At 39.7% G+C, this 22,201-nt stretch overlaps 1 protein-coding gene across 3 annotated transcripts in view; it reads right to left on the bottom strand.

Moving 5' to 3' along the window:
• nap1l1 (nucleosome assembly protein 1-like 1) overlaps window positions 1–21,855 on the bottom strand; it is a 32,255-nt gene extending 10,400 nt beyond the window's left edge. For 2 of the 3 annotated variants that reach the window (XM_084710569.1, XM_084710567.1), the window contains exons 1-9: window positions 21,736–21,855; window positions 14,390–14,428; window positions 12,377–12,465; window positions 8,619–8,721; window positions 4,394–4,535; window positions 1,779–1,871; window positions 1,225–1,353; window positions 936–1,007; window positions 699–838 (exon numbers count right to left, since the gene is read on the bottom strand). In XM_084710569.1, the coding sequence (XP_084566695.1) occupies window positions 699–838; window positions 936–1,007; window positions 1,225–1,353; window positions 1,779–1,871; window positions 4,394–4,535; window positions 8,619–8,721; window positions 12,377–12,465; window positions 14,390–14,406 (785 nt within the window). In that variant the 5' untranslated portion in view covers window positions 14,407–14,428; window positions 21,736–21,855. The remainder of the gene's footprint in view (window positions 1–698; window positions 839–935; window positions 1,008–1,224; window positions 1,354–1,778; window positions 1,872–4,393; window positions 4,536–8,618; window positions 8,722–12,376; window positions 12,466–14,389; window positions 14,429–21,735) is intronic. The other variant, XM_084710568.1, reaches the window with a different exon arrangement.
• Window positions 21,856–22,201: the final 346 nt, after the last annotated feature.

Below are 22,201 nucleotides of genomic sequence, written 5' to 3'. Positions count from 1 at the left end.
TCTAACAGACCAGTTAATCCTCATTTTTAGTTTTGTGGTTGTTGTTGTCTTGTGACCCCTACCAGTTAAGAGGAGTGAGGAGAAATGAATCTTTTTTTTTTTTATTTCATAAACTGCATATCACAGCAACCATGAGAGGTCCTTGAGCATACAGATAAAAATGCGTAAGGGTTGCAAGTTTAAAGCACTTTACTGAATCGATCGCTGGCAACATGAACGATCAATTAATCGATCAACTGTTATTTAAAAAACATAGCAATAACAAATGTGTTTTTCCACCCCAATAAAAGCTTTATTGTGTACCCTTCAGTGGCATTACATACCCTCTACAACATATACAGACATAACAGGCTGCATTTAAACATTTACAGGCTACTTTGAAATATAACAACATGCTTTGCAGCCATCTGATATTAAAGTTTAATTTCATAGTATATCAATTACATTGATTCGATCAAATTCTTAACAACTGATTAGTCAATCATTAATTGACCCTAAAATGTGTTCAGAAAATATTTGGTTGACGGGTCCACTAGTGTGCCGGACTAGCTGCAGCCCCATTGATCAGGCACACATAGGATCAATCATATGATGCCAAGATAACAATCGGAAAACCCCAAAACTTAATAGATACTCTTGATCGATTCTCTAACAAAAAAGCAACATGAAGACTGAATAAAACTAGGTGCTGTACTCACCCTGTGCAGCACATGATCTCTGGTCCATCAAAGGAGAAGGGGTCGTTCTCGTCAGGCTCTGACCTCATCTTGTAGGTTTTCGTCAACACTGTGTTTGTGAAGAAGTCGTTGGCCTCGAAGTGGAACTCTAACGTGAAGCTCTGGGGGGTGGGAGGCAGATGAGATTATAACAGTTAGACACAGTTCAAAGTGAATGACCGGTTTCAGCCATTTAAGATTAGAAACCATCAGACTCACCATGGGCTGTCCTGGATCTGAGAATTTTACTTTAATATCTTGTAAATGTTTAAGGATGGGTTCATCGTGTTCCTGAGGAGGAGAGAAAGCACTGCCACATTTAGATGATCATCCATGAAGCATTTCTGTGATTTAATTTTGTCATAATCCACACTGCAGGCCCATGCTCTACCCAATATGACCAGCAGGTGGAAGCAAACCCTGATTTTTCATTGCTGGAAGGAAATGCTGTCTGTGACCCATTTTCAGTGCCTGCCTCCCCAGCAGCCGTCTGTCTGGATGAACGTACCTGCAGCATGTCACTGAGCAGGTCCACATTTTTGAAAACTGTTAACCAGAACTCGGGGATGCCTTTGGGGTCTTCCTTCTCCTCGTCCTTCTTCTCTTCCTCTAACTTGGCCTTCTCCTTCATCTCGTCCTGGTTGAGGGAGACATTTTTTCCTTTAAAATAACGCTTGCAAAAGCATTTTTCTTTTCATGTATAATACCATGTGAAACAAAGAGCCCTTCACCACCTACACCCACAAAGACAGCACTCAGCATTAGAGACCAGACATAAAAGAGCACCAGCTCCATTTAATGCTACAAAAACACCTGAAATAAATCACTGTTCTCTTGCAATACAAACATCTGAAATCAGTAATACTGATGAAAAACTAAAACCCAACATTTTCCCTTATGAGCTGCATGCAGTGTTGCTATTTGGGCATGTCAAATATATTCTGTTCTGGATGAAAATTATGAGCTGCATGCATGAAATATAAAACTAGACGGGGAAAAAAAAGCCAGAAAGCCCAGTGTTCAGTCAGACACGAAGCATGCAGGTGTATACGTCACCTGTACCTGCTTACTTACTGTCAGCTCTTCCTCCTCATCTGCTTTCCATTCACATTCTTCATCTGTGGGCTCGTACGCTGCTTTCACTATGTCACTTCTCTGTAGAGAATGAGAAAATTCAAGTTAAAGTTATGTTGGTATCCCCACAAGTATTGTGCATTTTCTGTTACTCACATCATGTGATGCAATTCTAATAAAAAAGAACTTTCACAAATGTTTTCTATTTGGTTTGGTTTGTTTCTGTGACATGTGAGAACACTGGCGATTATTGTGGGAGAGTGGCTGCTTCTATGAGTTTGTTTACATGAAAATAAGCCTTTAACGCTGCTGCATTAGTGACTGGAAAAGCATGCGGGTTGACAGTCTATAGAATAGTTACCCTGATAAGTCGACTTTCAACAACAAGTCTATCAAGATTCAAGTGAGCAAGGTCAACCTCACATGACAAGAAAGTCATGTGTCTTGCCATGTTTTGAGCAGAAAGTCTTCCATACGAAACAACAATAATGTCAATACTGCTGAGTCATTGTCTTAACAATACAACAATCTGATTCCCAACCAGTGGTGTCATTCCACTGTAACTACAGAAACAGTCAGGTTTAATGCATTGTCTTACAAGATTCACCGGGTTTTCCCTGCCTATCTAACTCAAAGGCAGGCCTCTAGCAGAGAGCAAGGTGAGCAGTCAAGTTGTCATTCTGGCAGAGTATGTACAGAGATGGCGCTGTAAATTTACAGTTCAGGTTTGAGTTTGTCAGTTGAATAACGGCTGCAGCCCCTGCATGTGTTGTTTCCCAGCCACTGGGAGTACAGTATAGTTGAGCTGTTTTACACAAGTTTTTCCACAAATACTGACTTAATACCGTATACCCTGGTAAAATGTCAAATGCCTATGAAGGTATGAAAAAATGGATGCTGCCCAAGCCAAAAGGCCTCCTTTGTATTTTTGGCCACTGTCTTGGTTGAAAATTCTGACAAAAACATACACGTAAAGGCTTTCAAACTGAAACAACTGTGCCTTTTTCCATATTAATTTATGTATAAAATTCTCAGTTTTATTCCTGTATAATGCATTCTACCCTTTTGTCTTTTTTCTCTCCAGGTTCTTTGTCTGCCCTCAACTTACTAAGCAAAAAATGAAATTGTGATTTTCTTCACTTAAGTACAGGGCAGTCTTAAGATGTACGCCCAATCAGTGTCTAGCTGCTTATGCCAGTCACGTTATCCAGCCCTTGCCACCACTGTCTCACAAAAAATACAAGAAAAACCCTGGATTCATCTTCAGACCACTGGTCATGCATTTGGGAAAAGTCACATTGATTTGTGTTCATTGAGATCTTGTCTACACGTATACAGACATATTTGAAAATGTATTTTACTCCATGTTTTGGCCTCTCATACACATGTAAACAGGGTCTGAGGTCATTTAAACAGATTTTTGAAAACACCCTCTAAGATGCAGATTTTGTGTGTCCATGATGACAAAACTGCACTTTTGGGAAACAATTACATTATTTCCTGCCAATCTTTGGTTTGTGTCGACTAAGGACCATGCGGCAAAACAGCAGTAACTACTAGTTTGTTTACATTTGATTAGCATCGCTAGGCTATCTGCCAAGTTACCACAAACAGGAAAATGAGCTCACTATGCATGCTCAGGCTATACTACTGTTATTTGAAGCGTCAATGTAAACTTTATCACCACCTCGAGGCCTGGCATGCTTGTTTGAGCATTTTGTGTCTCAAGCTATCTTGTAAAATGAAGCTTATGGCCCCCCCCTTTTTTTTAACAAAGACGACAAACATACATTTAAAAAAAAAAAATCTATAGAAATGACTCAACACTTAGAGCAATGTAAAAATGTTAAAATATGACAATTGGTACCATTTTATCCCCAGATATATTTTGGCTAAAAACAATTATGGAAACTTTTGGAAAAATCAGATTTGCAAAGAAACCCTTCTGGCCTGACATAATGTATGGAGAAGTCTCCATTTTATCTATTTTTAAGACCAGCATATGAAAGATATGTTGCTTTTCTTAGTCATCTTTGGGTAAGACTTTGGATTTTATAATGTTGGTTGGACAAAGCAAGCAATAACCAGAGTTACAGCTCTGAATTCAAGCGTAAACAATGATAAAATGCTATAGCTACTACAGCAGCATCTAAGTTTACAGCCATCGGCTTTACAGAGAAGACTGGAACGATCCATTTTATATCTGAGCTCTAAAATGAATCAGTGGAACTGCCTGTGCTGCTTCCACATCCTGAGGTTGCTTCAAAGATAGGACTGGTGTGTTTGTGTGTGTGGGCTGTTTTGACTGGATGCACAGCAGTACAGATCAGCATAAACATGGCAGCCTGCTCAAGGCAACAGATGCTGAGGGAGAATGTATCAACAGCATGTTATATATTTGACAATGCATGTATCAACTGCCTTGTTTTCTTGTCCACTTACTCATAAGTCAGTCACAATGGTTCATCAAAAATAATTTTATGTGATGCGAGTATAACTGGTGTTTTTCTAAATACTGTTAGCCAAATATTGAAAGACACCTCTAACTCAATGTGGTGTACAGAAACATAGCTGCAGACACAAAGAACATATGAATGACGTACTTTGTCAAAGAGGGGCTGGTAGAGGGCTGCATACTTTCTCTCCAATTCATGTACTTCTTCGTAGAACTTTGCCTCAATGTGGGCACATTTGACCTGCAGGTTCTTGAGGGCGTTTACACGTCTCTTTACAACCTTTGGTAAACTGTGGGATGACAGACATGAACAGAGAACATGTGATCACAATTACAGAAAACTCCTGGCATAAATGTTTGATTTTTTTTCCATTTCACTCTGCCCTTTTACTGCAAATTAGAAACAATTACACTTTTTGCCAATCATGCAAAACAATATACACTAATGATCTTCATTTCAGCACAGTAAAAGTACACACAATATCAAATGAAAACAACTTAATTATATAAAAAGGCTGTACAATTACATACACAATTTAAAGATATATTCATCATTTTGTGAACATGCATTTCCTTTGCTTCCACGCTTCCAAATTTAAAAACCTAGGACAAAATGTGCTTGATGGGGAGCAAGAGGACCCCCGCCTCAGAAGTTAATCTGTTGAGAGCTTCAGAACCGAGCAACTCTCCCCAGAGGGTCTCCAGTAAGTCAGGGTGGCCTTCTAGATGCACACTATAAACAAACTGAAACTACGCCAGGAACTGCATTTATTGAGATTTGCTTCATTTAACAGCAAAGTGAAGAAATGATGTTGTACTTGCACACAGATTTATTGGGTTATGCTTGGCCTGGTTCCTGCCGTGGGTTCCTCAAGATTATAAGATTTAAAAAAAATAAATACTGTCAGAGAACTTTCTACATTCTTTTAAATTCTATACTGATGCCTTAAATACTTGTGAGCGAAACCTTCGGAGCAAATCTTTCTGTATAGACAAGCGACTCAAGCAAAGACTACGACCTTAACAATCTCGTCAGTCCTGGACTACAGCAGTATTAAAAGGTTTTATATCTCAGCTCTGACTTTAATGCGTCACTGCAACCTGTGACCGGAATGTAGGTTGGCCTTCTGTCACTTGTATAAAGCCTGTATTTATCTTTCAGTATGCTTCACAAGATTGTGTTATTTAGGACAAATAGTCCCAAAATTGAACTTTGCTCCAGTCAGTATAGAGTCCTTGATAGACAATACCTGCAACTACAGGTTACATTGTAGAGCTTTAAGATTTCATTTCAGTCATGTTATATGGCATTCATTCTTATTTGTTCATGAGCTACAGAGAGTTTAACCTGAGCCAGGCCACACACCAATGATAGCAATCATACTAAGTCCTTACAGCGTTAGTAGTAAACAGAAAAAAAGAACACACTGGTATTGGTTCAATACTCTGTATCGGTCAAAGTACAAATTTCAGGTATTTGAATGGGGAAAAAAATGTTTTGGAACAGCTCTAATTTTGCCTGTATAAATATAGGTTAAATTAATAGCATTTTGTTAGGGATACACAAATTATAAATCATTATTTCTTATTCTAATAATAAAACTGTAACCTATAGGAATTGGCTATAATAATATCCGATTTGCCAGTTGGTTAGCACATTCAATTTTAATAGGCAAAATGCTCTACAAAAGCTGTAAAAGTATTGTACCTGACAAGAAAAAAAGAATATTTGAAAAGTCAGAACTGTTCTTCTCTGTTATTGTTACAGTGATGTCAGATTTGGTTCAGTCAAAGCTATGGGAGATCAAATCATCCATCTTTGCTCACTACGCCTGAGCCTTTCTTACCCTCAGGTGTGCGTGTAATACAAGTTATATGAACTACTTTTTAAAATATTTAGCGGTTTCAGCATTGAGAAGCAAGTAACTATCAGTATCAGCTATTCAGTATCATCAATTTTAGAATTGAAAATAATGTTTACATGTGAAACTACTAAAAGAGCTACAATGCTACAAAAGTTTCTTTAAACATTCATTTTGCACAAATATGAATGAAATACAATTTCTTTGTCTGGAGCCTCAGACTGTCCTTCTTGAGCAGTAATTTTGACATGATGATGGTCACCAGGTTTTGAGAGCTGTAGTGAGGCTGCACACACTTAAGTTTCTCTGCAGTGTGGTAAATTCCAAACGCCTGCACTATCCTGGCAAGGGAATGCATGTTTGGTCCCAAGTGTTGGGATGTTGTAACTGGTGAGTTTGTTGGTGACTGCCAAATACTTGACAAGTTGATCAAAGAGCTGCTTGCTGAGGGTTTTGCTGAGAAGAGGCGCAGTGGGTGGTGCAGCCCCGTGGCCAAGACACACGACTACATTCGCACAGCATCTCAGAGGCTACCATCACCATCTGTACCTCTGTTCAGTTCTTCGCTTATTTGAACGTTTTAGTCAAATCTGGTGCATCGAGTTCCTCCACGAGGATGACGATGCCTATAAAAAGCACTCACGCCCCTCTTTGACTTTTTCATGCCAGGTGGCAAGTTAAAACTTTGGATAAGTGTTTAGTCTGCGTCAATAAAGTCCCAATTGCGCCCACTGTGATCCAAAGTACAATTGTAAGACACAAAATAACTGATTGCCAAAATATTCACCCACTCAAGTAAATGTTTAGTACAGGAGCAATAGTCTTATCTGTTTCACCAAAACAAATATCTTCATTCTTCTGCAAGTGTTATGGGTATCAGTTGATATCAATATGCAATACAACACTGAGAATATAAAATGTTTTATTTGTATTAAAAGATGAATGGAAAAAGCCCATACCATGACAACGGATATTCAGCTGGAGCAATGAGCCGCTGAGAGCGCGAGAAACCACAGCTTGTACCGGAGTATCAATCAGGGATAACAAGTACTTCAAGCATTCCAAATCTTAAAATCAATATATCTGTATTTTTGACAGCATTAGTGTCCATATAGGCCCTCCTCCTCTCACAGTGATACTTTCCTCTCATTTGCTACAGTTGGATATCCATTATCCTGTTACAGCCTTGTTATATTTATCCATTGACAAAAAATCTAAAATTGTCTATGGATAAGGTTATACATTTGTAAACTGATCCTCTGTAGGGGTATCTGGGGGTATCCTCCCCCAAAAGAAAAAAAATGTGATTTTAACATAAAGCATTCTGATGCATCTTCTGTTTTGGTTTAAAGAGTTGACTTGCCTCTTCTCTATGGTTCTGCTCAAAAGTAGTGGCAATTGTACACATCCATGTTTAAGAGGGAATAGAAGATGATATGTTAGTATGTTGTTTGTGATTGCCCATAAGACTTGTGACTTCTCACCAAAGATGTCTGATTGTGAAGAATACTGCCACATGACAACATCTTTCTGAAACAGTCTCTGGTCTCACTGCAGGCTATGAGACATTGTGTGGGCTACTTGCAGACAAAACCACTGGTGCCCTCAATTCAGGACTTGTACATCTCCGGAGTCGGGAAACGTCACTGAAGACTCATCGGCAGACCCTTTTGCCTGTACTCTCAGGTCACCTCTGCTGACCTGTTTTCTTTACGTCAACTAAGCTAAACAATGGCTGTGTATCAAACAAGCTGCTGAGTGACTGCCTGTTAAGCTGCTCTATACAAACTAAAGCCTGTGAAGCTACGCCAGTTTCTCTGCTATTGAGATGGTTAGTAATTGACCTAACGTGGGCTGAGACTTGACACTATTCTCATGTGAGCAGCTCAGTAGTTGCACAATGAAACCTCAGTGAGGTTTCCTTATGGGCTCAGCATTCAATGGTGAATTGAATGATGGCTATATAAATGCATCCTCACTCTGGATTCAGTGGTTTTATCTTTTACTAGAATATTGCTGCTAAACTGTAATATGACCGAACTTTGTTTGAACTTGATTTGCATAAAAGCACTGCAACTCAACAAGGCACAGTCACCGCTTGGGAAACCAATTAGCATGTAAGTATGCAACTGGAGAAGCAAAAACATCCACCTACCACCCAAGTGCGAGCAAATGATTACAACCTACGACTGATAGCCCTCAGCAACAGGATTCAACAGTGTGGTTTAAAAAAAAAACACAAAAAAAAAACCTGTGTGCAAGTTACTGAGAAAGTTTCTGATTAAGAGCAAACCTTTTACATTAATTTTCTGTTTTATACTGCACACAATTTTATATAAACATTATGGAAAATGTTATGCCACAATGTTTATTATTGTATAAGCTGCAACATCTTCCTAGCCCTTACAGATTCTGAACATTCAACTCTGCTTTATGACAACTGTGGAAGGGGTTAAACTGCATAAATGTGTTCAAAGATTAATGTATCACCAAATATAGATCATGTCTCACCTCTCCATGTACCCCGATGGTGAGCCATTCAGACCATCCAGCCTCTCCTGCAGCGCAGCCAGGATCTGTGGATTCTGCATCATCTGCACGGTCAGCTGACGAGCTGAGGACAAAAACGCATACGCATGGTCAAAAGTGCAATATGAAGACAGTAAAAATCAATTCAGGAGCATGAAAAGGCCTTTCCGCTTATATTTTGATGACACCTGATCTGGAGTGGGACCCTAGGAAGTTTTATTAGATAAATGCTTTGCTCAAATTAGCAAATTCATGTTTTGGATGAGGGGGTGTCACAATTTTGATTCTACATCGATCAGAATCAAAAGCAAATCTGTGATTCGCCCAGTTTTTTTCCACACTCCATCCCCACCTACTTCCACAGGTCCAAAAGGAAAAAAGGCTAATATCCAGCTATATCACCATCTGTGTATATAATCCAATAAATATCAGCTACAATAACAGATTTGAAAGATTATATCAATGCATTTGATATGAATTCATATGCAAAATGCTCTATAAAAGCTAAGGTATATTTCTGAATGAATAAACACTTGAAGAGTTCAATCAGTTCTGTATTTCTGTTGGATAGTGAGGTCAGGTTTGGTTAGAGCTGTGGAATATTAACCCCTCAATCTTTTCCCCCCTAAGCTAAATGGAAAGAAACCTTCATTAGCATCATTGGTAACACCTGCATTTACCCCACCATTTCATAGCAATATGGTTATCATGAAAAGTCTATTAGGATATTTAGTAATAAAATAGACATTCAGAAGTAACCTTAGTCCAATGACCAGCAGCAACAGTTTGTGTAACTTTGTCAACAACTCCTGCCTTTTAGGAACTGTGAGGAGACATACTATCTCAAATACAGAAACATGTGGTGTTTTAGTTTGTGGTTAACAATCCATTCCCATTGACTGGTGAAATAAGTTACTATTACATTTTGATCACATTCAAATTTGACCATTTAGAGCATGGTACGTTCCCCCCAAAATTTATATAGCGGTTATATCAGACTCTATACAATGTAGCCTCTTTTTAAAATTAAAATGTCAGAGCATACAACCAATGATCTATTGATCTGACAAAAGAAGACTCAATAATCTAACAATGGGTTAGCCATCAGTGCTGAAAAAAGGTTTACATAAAAAAGGAATTGTGACCCTAAAATTAAAAGTCAAATCAACAATTGAGACCCCCCAGATTATGGATCAGTATCACCAACTGCACATAAATGCCACTTTAATTTGTTTTAGGCAGTATTAGGCCTTGATCCCCCCTCAAATATCTGAGGCATCCTGAGGTATTCTGCACACAAAGCACTGTGTATATTTACCAGAGTAGTGAGCAGGGTGGAGCAGAATGTGAGAGCAGTTTCCTGCTCAGATCATTCACTTGTTTCCTGCTGTTTGCTTCTGCTGTGATTTTAAGTAAATAAGGCAAACACTGAATGAAGAATTGTTGATATGTGTATTCTGCCAATGCTGCACAGACACAAGAGGTGGCAGCCAGCAATAAAGGGTGCTTTTCCTTTGTGCAACCAGACAGGTGACAGATGGTACAATCCTAGTGTCCGACACATTGCTTGCACCTATCAAAGCTCAGTCAGATCGCTGCCGGCAGGTGAGAAGATTAAAAAGATTGGAAGTCACTTTTCTCTGTTGGCACATCCTGGGCATTTTGCTTGTAATGTGTTACCAGCTAGCACTGAGCAGCTGTCCGAGGCTCCACATCCAGTCAAATAAATACACCTATGCTTGTCTGAATTCACATAACACAAGCTATTGACTGGAGGCTTTGATACAAAATGATTCTTCTGGCTGATACATCAGTGAGGGTCAGCCACCACAGGGTCAGTTGTCTTTTTGATGCAATATTGATGACCATGCAGTTACATATTTGCTCAGAGAAGAGGAAAGGCATCAAAAAAACCATTACCAACTTCTACTTCATATCTGGACCCAGTGCAGAAGTATTCTAGCAGACCATAGCTGCTTTCCTGCATCAATGAGGTAACATCAAAGTGAGTGTGTGATGCCTAAAGACAGATTTTAGTTTGAATATAACTTAAAGCATGCTCCTGAGATACTGTTCTACACAAGTATCTCACCTTTTTGTCACCTGCCTAGAGAGCCATTTTAAATCTCTTGAAACTTAGATGATATTCAGTTTTCAGTTAAGTTTGCTTTTCATAGCTCAACACCCATTAACTGGAAACTAACCAGTTAATTTTTTAAGAAAAAAAATCCAAATCACAAGCCAGACAACTTTGCAAATAGAGAAGGCTTAGCTACTACTCCTCTGTTGTGTCCACAGCTGTCAGTGAATGCATTAATTTGGGAGTATTTTCAGGCTTTGATACTGGACTGCTCCGTTATCAATGGGTACAGTCTTTACTGTATATACATGTGCAGTGATGTTAAATTTAAAAGTCACTGTAAATGATTAGGCCTAATCAATTAATCAAACCAACTATTTTGATGACTGATTAATCGGTTTTAATTATTTCTATAAGATTCAACGTTGTCTGATTTCAGCTTCTTAAATGTGAAGATTTTCTGGGTTCCTCATTCCTCTATGACAGTAATCTGAATACCATTTGGTGGTGAGCAAAACAAGACAGGATCTACACTTGTTACCATTTTTGGACACTTTATCAACCAAACAACTAATCAATTAAGAAAATAACATATTATTCAACTTGAAAATAATTGTTAGTTGCAGCCTAGCCTGGTTTTCACGTCCGACCCTCAAGAGCCACTATTTATAGAGGGGCAATGTACAAACATTTGTTAGGTTATGATACCAATAACCCTGCCAGTGTTGTGCCCAGTACCACCTATGCATTTCTAGGTAGAGCATTTATATATTCCTATTTTCAAAAAATGAGGAGCAACGTCATCTGAAAGTGACAGTTAATAAAATTAAGGATGTAGGTTGCTGTATAATTTAAACTGAGGTGGCAGCAGACATAGTTTCACCTTTTGTTTTTCAAGAACACACTTTCATGAAGCTTTGGAGCTGAGCTGCGATTTGTGGGTCCCACTGAGTTTGTTCCTGGCGTCTCACAGCAGCCTTGATGTGTGGTATGTCAGGTTTCTTAACAAGAGTTTGCACTGTATGTTAACGTTGGCAAGCTGGAACTGTGTATTACTCATGCATTTATAATCTCCCTGCAGCTTCCAATACCTCATGTAAGGCTTTCCTGAGAGTGTGGTCGCTGTGACAGATCAGTCGTAGGCAGTCAGTACGAGCCTTCTTTCAAGTCTGCTTTTTTAAAAAAAGACTATTCAAACTTGCTATAAATAGAAAAGGCCAAATAGCTATCTATATCTAACCACAGTGAGCAGCCGGGAGTAGGCTAATAAATGAAAAAACTGTCTGAATCATTTATTGAGCATCAAAGGATGCATAAACAGCATCAAGATCCCAAAATAAACGGATTAGTGCCTCCCAGCACTTAACTATAATTCAAAATCATGTCATGCAAATAACTGCTCGGTTTAAATACCAGGCAGAGGGACACAGTTCAGGCCATTACTCTCCTACTGAAATGACGCTTTACACAACTTAACGATTTGCGCAAAAGCTCTGGTTTAGAACATTTCATCATGTACAAATACGAATTCTATTCTGCACGTTTTGACCATGTGAAATGGTTGTTGCATTCTAACACCAGACCCTCAATACCTGTAATTACATTATGAGCAACAATACTGTCAAAAATCTATACTGCAGAATTTTTTGCAGAGATGTACCTTTGCTGTTTTCATCTTCTCCCGTCTCCTCCTCTTCCACTTCCTCCACATCCTCCATATCTGCCGGGTCCATCTCAGCCTGGTCTTTGCTGCTCAGGGAGACACAGAGGGGGAGGAAGGCAGAAGGGAAGGTCAGCCAAAACACAAACACTTCAGACCGTTTGCACAGAATTAACACCGACCACCAAACTACTTCTGGCATGTTTAGGGTGAAGCTGCCAGATGCTTTATCCAAGCTGCCAGCTGCTTTAGCAAGCAACCAAATGTTAAATCCCTTTTTATTTCTAAAAAACATAACTGATTGGTGACACTGAAAATAAATTGTGCTGGAAAATTTGTTTATTCTTAAGGGACAGATCACACAAAGTCTAAATTACTTATTTTTCCTCTTACCTGTAGTGCTATTTATCAGTCAAAATTGTTTTGGTGAGTTGCTGAGTTTTGGAAATATCAGCCTTCTTGAATAAAACTGTGCTACAAGATAATCCAAAGACCATATTCTGAGCAGTTTCATGTAGGATCTATTTCCTGTCTATCAAACTATCTCCCCCACTGTATTGAAGTGCTATCTAGTTCCATTACATGCAAGAGAAGACGGACAGTTCTATATACCCGATGCATCAAAAAATTGTATTTTGATTTAGGGGTGAACTCTCCCTTAAAGTTTACTCATATTCCTTGACAATAAGGTACCTCTGAACTCCAGCACTAATCAAAACTGGAGGCTTTTCTTTTCCTTTTTTTTTTTACCCATGATGCTGTCCTAAGCACTGAAACATGACACCCTACTTTAAGATGCAGTGCAGGAGAGCTCAATACTGAACACAACACAGCTTCAGCAGCACGGCCTATCATCCTCCTGCCAGTCTGCAGCACGAGGTGAAAATCGATGGCTAACTGTGGAGGGGTACGTGTGTGATGGAGGCGGCATCCATCCCTGTGCTGTGTGACAACCACTGGAGTGTCACTCCTGTTGACACGATGTTTAGCTCCATCACTCAAATGTTGTGTGTTTAGTGTGTGACGATGCAACCTGAGCCTGGGTGTGGCATCCCAAACATCCCTGGTTTTAGTAAACAACTGTTTCCATTAAGGATCATTGAGGGAGAGCCCGCTACATGGACCTCTATGGGTTTAATCATGTTGTATATCTAACTACGCCTGAATAAGTCATGTCACAACAGGTGTTTTCCATAAAAAGGAGAGTTCCTCCAAAATCCAAAGCACATACATTTTTTCCTCACCTGTAGTGCTATTTATCCATTTACATTTTTTTTGGCTTGAGTTGCAGAGTGTTGGAGATATCAGCTACAGAGATGTCTGCCAGATGTCTCACCAATCTGATGGAACTAGATGCACTCCGTTTACAGCGCCCAAAGAGCCAAAAAACATTTGAAAAACTCAACAGCAATGTCTTGTTCCAGAAATCATGACCTGGTTACTCAGAAAGTAGTTCTTACGTGAAATTCCTCACAACAGGGTTTTTGGATAATCCTAACATGTTGCACCCACCCATCTGTTTCACTGTGCTAACTAGCTCAGTGGTGCTAATGTTACAGCTCAGCCGAGGAGGGCGGCATTAATGCTTACATCCCATGCTCTCTTAAGCACAAGCTTCTCATCCATTAGTTGAAAGTAGTTCCTACATGAAACTGCTCACAACAAGGTCTGTGGATTATCTTGAATAACTGGGTCATGGTTTTTGGAAAGAGACTGGTTTTAAATTTTTCAAATTTATTTTTTTGCGCTTTGAGCACCACAAGCTGAGCGCCATTTAGCTCCATTATATTGGAGAGAAGGCAGACATCTCTAACATCTGGTGTTTATAATAATACAGAAATAGCACTACAGGCCAGGGGAAAATCTGCATTTTTGATTTCAGGGTGAACGGTCCCTTTAATTGTCAAACATCCCTAAGCCAACTTCAGAGACCAGAAGCATTACACCAAGAGAGAAGACAGCTGGCAGAGAGGCATAGTGTTTGAGAGTCATGCTGGTAGAAGATGTACTTACTTGTCAATGTCTGCCATCTTAGCTGAGTCTCAAGTGATGCTAAAGAGAGAGAAGAGAAAGCAATTAGTTTAGAAATACTGGACGACAAACTAATTAATTCTGACAAACATTTCACTGTCACCAGATCTGGGTCATACAACATTTGCAAATAACTCCCGATGCTAAATTTAAGATGCTTAGAGTACTACAGGGTTGATGTTAAAGTTAGCAACACATAAAGACTGACAGACAAAATTAAGCAGTTTAGCATAACAATCTGAGCTATTATGGCTGAGCATCTCTTTGATGTGCCTCAGTAGTTCTACAGATTTTTATTATGTTACATGACCATTGTTTTCACCCCAGAGTTTCCAGAGTTAAATTTTAGAGATGTCAGAGTCGATCCTTTCAGGGCAGATCCAGGCATAATTTAATGGATCCCTAAAATAAAGCTGATTATAAGCTCATCTTTCTTCACTCTACTCCATGTTTGTCCACCTCAGCCTCAGCTGGTGTTGCAGTGCTACTCTGCTTCACAAACACTCTACACTGAGATTTCCGCTGCACATATGAGTGAAAATGAGTGTGAAATTATTTGGTTGCAGCGGCGAGTGACTCTGTTCTGACACCTGGGTTGGCAAAATACACAGATCTGCTAAGCCCCAATGTCATTTATCATTATCAAAGCCCAGTGTACAAAACATTCAGGTAACAGCTTCATTTTTAGCTGGCGCTTACTGTCGCTTTCTCCACTTAAAATGACAAATGCGCTGGCGGCAGGTCACATCAGCTGTCGCCGATTAATGTTAATTCCCTGAGTAACTTGATGGCCAAAATTATACTGTTTGTGTGCGCTCTACAAGCTGGTGTCTATTCGTCAAAGATGTTTGTGAGGAAAGCTTCAGCTGCTGCTTCTGTTAACACTAATGTACAGTCAGAGGACTGAATGTTTTACCTGCAACAACTCCAACAGAGTGATTCATCTACTCTCTACCAGATCATATCACGTCAATTCCAAGAGTCGCACTCTCAATTGCATTAATAATTTAAGATCAAAAAGTTCAGATCTTTAAACCCGGACATCCATCATTTGGATCAAGTGGCTTATGAAAAATAAGGTGTGTCAGATTGAGTAGACTACAGCTGTTATTTCTGTGTCAGATACAACATTTAGGTAAATAAAATTATCTGATCCAATTGAGTATTTGTCAAATAGACAATATTAAAGGACTAGCAATATAATAGGACTCACATCTGGGCAAAAACACATTGTCAGGACATCCCTAGTTACTTTGACTTCATGAATAAGTATGAAAAATCTACTCCCAATTCTTGACACTGTTTGGCATCTGTTAAACCTACACCTAAGGCCTACACAGACTCCTGAAGACCTTTAAAAAATGCTGGTGTACATATTCAGTATGGATTAGGTTCTATTCTCTAATCAGAATAATGTTTTTGAGGCATTGGGGGGGGGGTCACACAGACCTTTGCATAGACAGACTACTAAAACAGCTAATTGTACTTGACTTCAATAGCCAACTGCTTCCCAAAAAAAATTTCAGTTCAGTCTGCCACACTTTACATTGAGATTAATGCACCAGGAAAACTACAGCCTTACCAGAACTTTACATGATCTTTATTACATAACCAAGATTTTACATAAAGGCTTTAAACTCAAAGACTTAAAAAAATCATCCTGACCATTTTGATGGAAATAAAAAATGAAAATGGGCATTAAAAGAAATCCTGCTCCTGCAAAATACTGCTGTGTGTGCACTACCACCATCAAAGGGGAAATGCATAAAAAATGCATATAAAAAGGAACCCTATGCGGCAGTCAACAACACTTCACTGACAGCCTGCATCCAGTGGAAGATCAAAGCAAAGCAGAACCTTTTCTATAAATAAAATTTAAAAATAGCAGCTGAAAAGGGCACTCATTCAAATTATCAAAAAAAAAACTGGGCTGTTAATCTATTGTCATATCAATACACGTACCTAAAAGGATACCTGTTGCTAAAAAGGAGTTGCCCCAATAATGCAGCCTAACTCACCTCCCATGCAGAGGTCTCCCTAGAATTTGGGGGTTTATGAAATAATCTATTGCCAAAATACTTTCCCAATATTTAACATAGGTGGTACAGTGGAAAATTACGGTTCAGCGCCATTGTTTCATATTTTAGGAAAATCCTGCAAGACCAGTGATAAGCAACCTATGAGTTTTCCAATAGCACAAAAGAGCAAAATGTGAAATATATTGATCATGTTGGGCAGGAATGTTCTTGATCAGCATTTTTTGTTTATCAGTCCTTTGTAGGTTTTCACTGAAGTCTGAGGCAAAACAAGCAGCACACAATGAACCATACTTGGATCACAGCATGCTTGCATCACCATCACATCAATTCCCAAATAAAGAGTGTAAACTGAATGAATAATTTAGACAGGAATTGTGACAACCTTAAGTTGCTCAGTACAATGCATTTCAAGACAAACTTCCTACTTTCAGTAAACAAAGACCATTTTTCTTAAACCCTGGATTTGGATAAGTCAGCCCCATACTTAAAAGAAGCCCCTTCTTGGTCCAGAGAGGATCAACCCTGGCTGTGACTCACCCACCCCAAGAGCCGTCTTCCCTTCAGAGAGATGGATTACCATGGCATTCTTTTCAGAGGCACAGAAAGGGGAGAAGAGCGCAGGCGATTGGTGCCCGTAACAGTGAGGCAACAGATCATGACCTGGATGTGGCAAAGGTGTCAAAACACACAATCTCTGAGGTGGTGGTAACTCAAGCCCAAAGCTTTGTGGTGCTGGTTTGTAGATTGGGAGAAATGCTTTTTTCAAATGTAATAGAGCCACATGTACAGCTCACGTGATGTGATGGGACTCTTCAATATTGGCACTGGATCAGAATAGAACCAAAAGTTATTGGAGATAATTTGTTTGGTTGCCCTGAAATATGGGCTGCCTCCAGCAACATTAAAACAACAAAGGCCCAGACGCATTAATAGGTTATGCACAGGCCTCATTATAGTGCATTCTTCTGTTAGCCATTTGGGTTGCCCCTGCTCCACCTGTCTCTCATCCCTTCAGGAGGCATGGAAATGATACCAGCACCAGGTCTGTCACTCCCTCAAAACTGGCCCAGCAAGAGTACAGTTCCCAAAGATCATATCAAACCCTGGAATGAGTACAAGCAAGACAACAATCACAACCGAGAACAAGACCGAGCAGCCCTCTGACTAGGGAGCATCTGTCCAACTGTTACATCCTGGATGTTTTACAAGCAGCAGCTGATCATGCCACTAAATGTACAGATTTGCTGCTATCAAATTATAAAAAAAATACAAAATCCATTTTGTAGAATTATTTAAACCTTAATATGATTTTTGTGCCGCTTCCTCTATATTTAACTTTTTTTAAAACCTCCATTGGACAGGTGCTGTAAATTGGTTTCAATTGAAAAACTAAATACAGTCCATCTGGTGCTTGTGTATAGTTGAATGCCACAGTTCCAATGCTATTGCTATGTCCATGTCAAATGAAATAATGGCCACCTTTTGCTGGCATATTCTCTGATGACAAAGTAGTAGTAACATATATATATTCTGCTGAAAGAATGACAGCTGTTCATGTTAGCAGTTTTTAGGGGGAAAAAAGTAGTTTTCCGAGTGCTGGTAATAAGACAAATACTGACCAATTCATGAGTGGGAATTTGTGAGATGGACTGAGTAAATCATTACATGATTTTGGGACCACAAACCTAATCTTTGGCCACCAAATATTCCATGCAGGTGGCCTCCTGTGGCCACCAAGCTTTATCCCCATACTGCAAGTTCAGCAAAACATTCAACAGTTAACAGTACTGACTAGCTATCAATATGTCATCGCTACTGAAGTACTGGTTTACTAAGTCTTCTCAAACTGCTAACACAATCATTAAAGAACTGAAAGGAGAACTGAAAAACTGAAAGGGCAATGAAACTGTAGGAGTTAATGGAGGCAAGGAGTGTAGGTGGTTAAAAATATGACACCTATGGACGCCTTCAGGAAACACTTCACAATTCATGGGAAAAGTGAAAACTACAAGTGTCACTGTTAAGGAATTGTGTTTACTTGCATTAAACTGCCTTTCCTGAATTGTTTTTACGTAAGTTTACATTTGGGCCACTAAAATGTACTTTCCCCGCCAAATTTACAGGCTTGGTGGTCCATGGGGCCACTGCTTAAAGATATTCACATCTATTCCTGCATATTGCCATTTATAATATAAACCTTTTAATTTTGCACAAACTATTGCCTTGGACCATTCTGCAGGATGGAAAGATGGGACACCCAAAGATACCTGTATGTGATCACCATTAAGACCCAGCAATGTCTCTACTCAATTGTCATCACAGTAAAATATTACCTTTTATTTTTGTAACAAGAATATTTGGATTTTGGACAAAACAACCTGTTTTAAGATCTGACTTTGGACTCTGGGAAATAATGAGACATTTTTTCACCGTTTCCTAACATTTTATAGACAATTAATCAAGGGAATCATTGGCAGATTAATCGGTAAATATATGCATTAGTTGAAAGTCTACCACAGTTCGATTTTTTTTATACTTTTGCATTGCGTGGTCATATGTTATATATCAGATGTAGAAATTATTCACTCATATTATTCAGTTCAAAACCCTGAATCACAATCATGTAATTGAGCATAAATCCAGCACCACCGGAGAGCACAGTCTGTCATACATCACCTGCAGAAAGGGTGAATGTCATTCCTGCAGGGTACAGACTATGGCAAAGGTTCCTAATCCTGGTCTTTGACTGCCACCTTCCTGCTGGCTTGCTATCCTGTCAAGTCATTAATCGCATTCACCTGTCATCCCAGGAGTAAGTCTGTCCCTTAAACAGCAAGATTCTGCAACCCAAGGCACACAACCTCTGGAATCACACATGACTCCATTTAAACCGAAACCAAGAGGAGGCCTCTAAGATTTTGTTTAAATGAGTAGACGGATACCCTTTCAGCAAAGCCATCATATCATCACCATCTCTCTATATATTAGCTGGCCTACATTCAGCTAATACAGCAAGATTATTCAACTCCAGAGCTGATGTGACAGTTCAGTGAGCTCAGAACAAAGTCACGTGGCAGATCAAATTGTTTCTTCCACCATAAGGGGATAACTGATGAAGAGAGCTGTCTGTGTGTTGACTCTGATTTGTGCCTTTAATCATGTCCCATTTCTCAATTCAGAGCTGCATTCTGTTTTTTTTTTTAATATGGAGACACTTTAGAGCTTTTGCTTTTCAGTCAACAATGTGAACAAGAACACACGAATAATAGAAACATATATCCCATATGACACTGCAATATCTAAAGTAAGATGACACCCACATCCTAAGCCTTCTTGTATTCTCTATTATGACAAATTATTGATGAGAAAGTACTGTAGAAAGCTCTTAGCTGCAGCAGACATTTTTCAAATTTACTGTTGTTGCAAAATGTGATGACAGGGTGTTTCAGGTTGGGGTCAATGGCTGCTTTTTAATGGACAAAAATAGTTGCAGTGCAACGTAATGTGGACAAACTGCTCAGCTAGGACACATGCTCTAGTACTTTAAACCAATGAAGATGATGCTTTGAGTTATGTACACATTTGTCATGTGTTACTGTAGAAATTCCTAAATACCTACACATGCAGGGATGGCCAACAGGGACAAAATCAAATATCAAGGACAAAACACCTCAATAGATATCCTATTGACAAATTGCCAACGATTCTGATAAATAATTAATCACTTTGAGTCATTTGTCAAAGAAAAAAAAATCTGATTCCACCTAATAAAATGTGAATATTTTCAGGTTTATTTACTCCATTTTTCTTTAAGTTGTGGATAAAAACATTTCAGGACATCATCTTGTGCTTTGGGAAACAATGGTCAACATTTTTCACAATTTTCTGACAATTTTTAGACCAAATGAACAACAGATTAAAAAAATAAAAATAATCCTTAGTTACAGCCCTAAAAATTACAACGCTTAACAGTTATGTAGCCTCTAAAACAAGCAAACCTATTTCCAAATGATAAAGCAATATCCAAAATCCAAGGCAGTATCTACTCTTATATCATGATAACAATACAATAGATATACTGCCCAGCTATGGTTAATATCTAAGCAATATTGTCATTTCAACAAAGAAGATGTAGGAAAAATGCTCGAGGCAAACATTGACATCTGAGGGTGTACAAGTGATGACTAGTGATATGAGACATCTAATATATTTAGCAATAGAGCTTGAACTGATCATTTTCAGTTTTGGAATGTTACCAAGCATACAAATAGAAATTCCTATCAATCAGATGGCCCTGTCACAAAACACAACAAATACTAAATCAGCACCTAGACAGTTCTCTTTTTCTCAGATCTGGGCATCAACACCATCAACTACTAGAGCAGACTGACCAAACGCAGACCTTTTCCTTTCTGGGACAGGCTTTTTCGCCTAATCCTGCCCAGTGACCACGTGTTGCACGCTCCAGTCTAGCAAACCATCAATGACTGACAAAAAGCCACTGGGTGGGTGGGTTGCCTGCCTGCTCACTCTGTGGCCGCATTTTCAACTTCATTTGAGCCAGCCAACCTGTTGAAAGGTTTACTGTCTAATGTCCGCTCGCTTCCTCCACAAACAAGCCGCTGGCTAGTAAACAGGCTAACTTTAGCCGGCCTGCCCGGTCCTGTCACTGCGCTGGCTAGTTGAGCTAGCTTGTGTGCTGCTAGCTTGATGCGCACTACTTTGGGCTGAAGCAAGTGGGAGGAACAGCTTCGACAGACACGGTGCTGAAACTAGAAAATATGGGCCAGTTAGGAAGTGGTGCTCCAGTGCCATGTTTCAGCCAGCTTTCCATATATAATATAACCGGCTAGCCCTCAAGTCCAGACTCGCGTGCACAGTTCCCCACCCTGGACAGCATCCTCCAAAAAATAAGGTCAAGTGAGTCCAAAAATACAAGACACGTGTCAACAAATGTCGAAAAACACCGATAATTGGAGGAATTATTCGGCGTTTTATCGTTTCTATCAATGCCATTATAGCCGAAACGAGCCACGAGAAGCGGGCATACGTGATAATGGTTGTTTTATTATTTTTTTTAATCGCGTGTAACGTTAACACACATCATGGTGGAGCCAGTCTCAATGGCTGCTGCCGCTGTCTGACTTCACTAGCATTAGCTAAAAGGAGCTGTCCTCCTCCGATACTGCTGCTAACACAAGCAGCCGAAATGTAATTTAACTTCTGAGACGACGCGCAAGTTTGGGGCGTTGGCGCCGAAGCCATTTCCAAGTCCTGTCGGTGTCTTACCTTCGCTCTGTGGCCGGAGGCTGGGCTGGTGAGGCGGCTCTGCGCAGTGAAGAGGTCCCGGGGAAGAAAGAGACTCCGCTCCGATGGCGGTAAAAGGGGAGAGAGATCCCGCCGCCCGCGCTCATATACATCCGACGTCATCACGTAAACCGGCAGTCGCCGAGGCAACGCTCTACATGGGAGGGGCAGCTGTGAGGGTGCCCCTACAAGGGGAGGGGGGGGCAGGCAGAGGAATGAGAGATCATCACCACTACCATCATCTTCATCTTCTTCTCATTATTTTTGATACTCCTCTTCATCACCTTATCATGATATCACTATAATCACCCTCCTCTAGCTCTCTTTCTTTATAATTATCTTCCTCCTTCATCATCAATTTCCTCACAATTTCATCCATAATCATTGTTATCTGCTTCAGCATCATGATTCTTATCAGCCTCAGGAACAGCAGTCCCACATCCTCATC

Source organism: Lutjanus erythropterus, chromosome 22 (assembly GCF_056507025.1).
Source record: "Lutjanus erythropterus isolate fLutEry1 chromosome 22, fLutEry1.hap2, whole genome shotgun sequence".
Classification (NCBI taxonomy): Eukaryota; Metazoa; Chordata; class Actinopteri; order Lutjaniformes; family Lutjanidae; genus Lutjanus; species Lutjanus erythropterus.
This window is presented reverse-complemented; position numbering and strand designations above follow the sequence as displayed.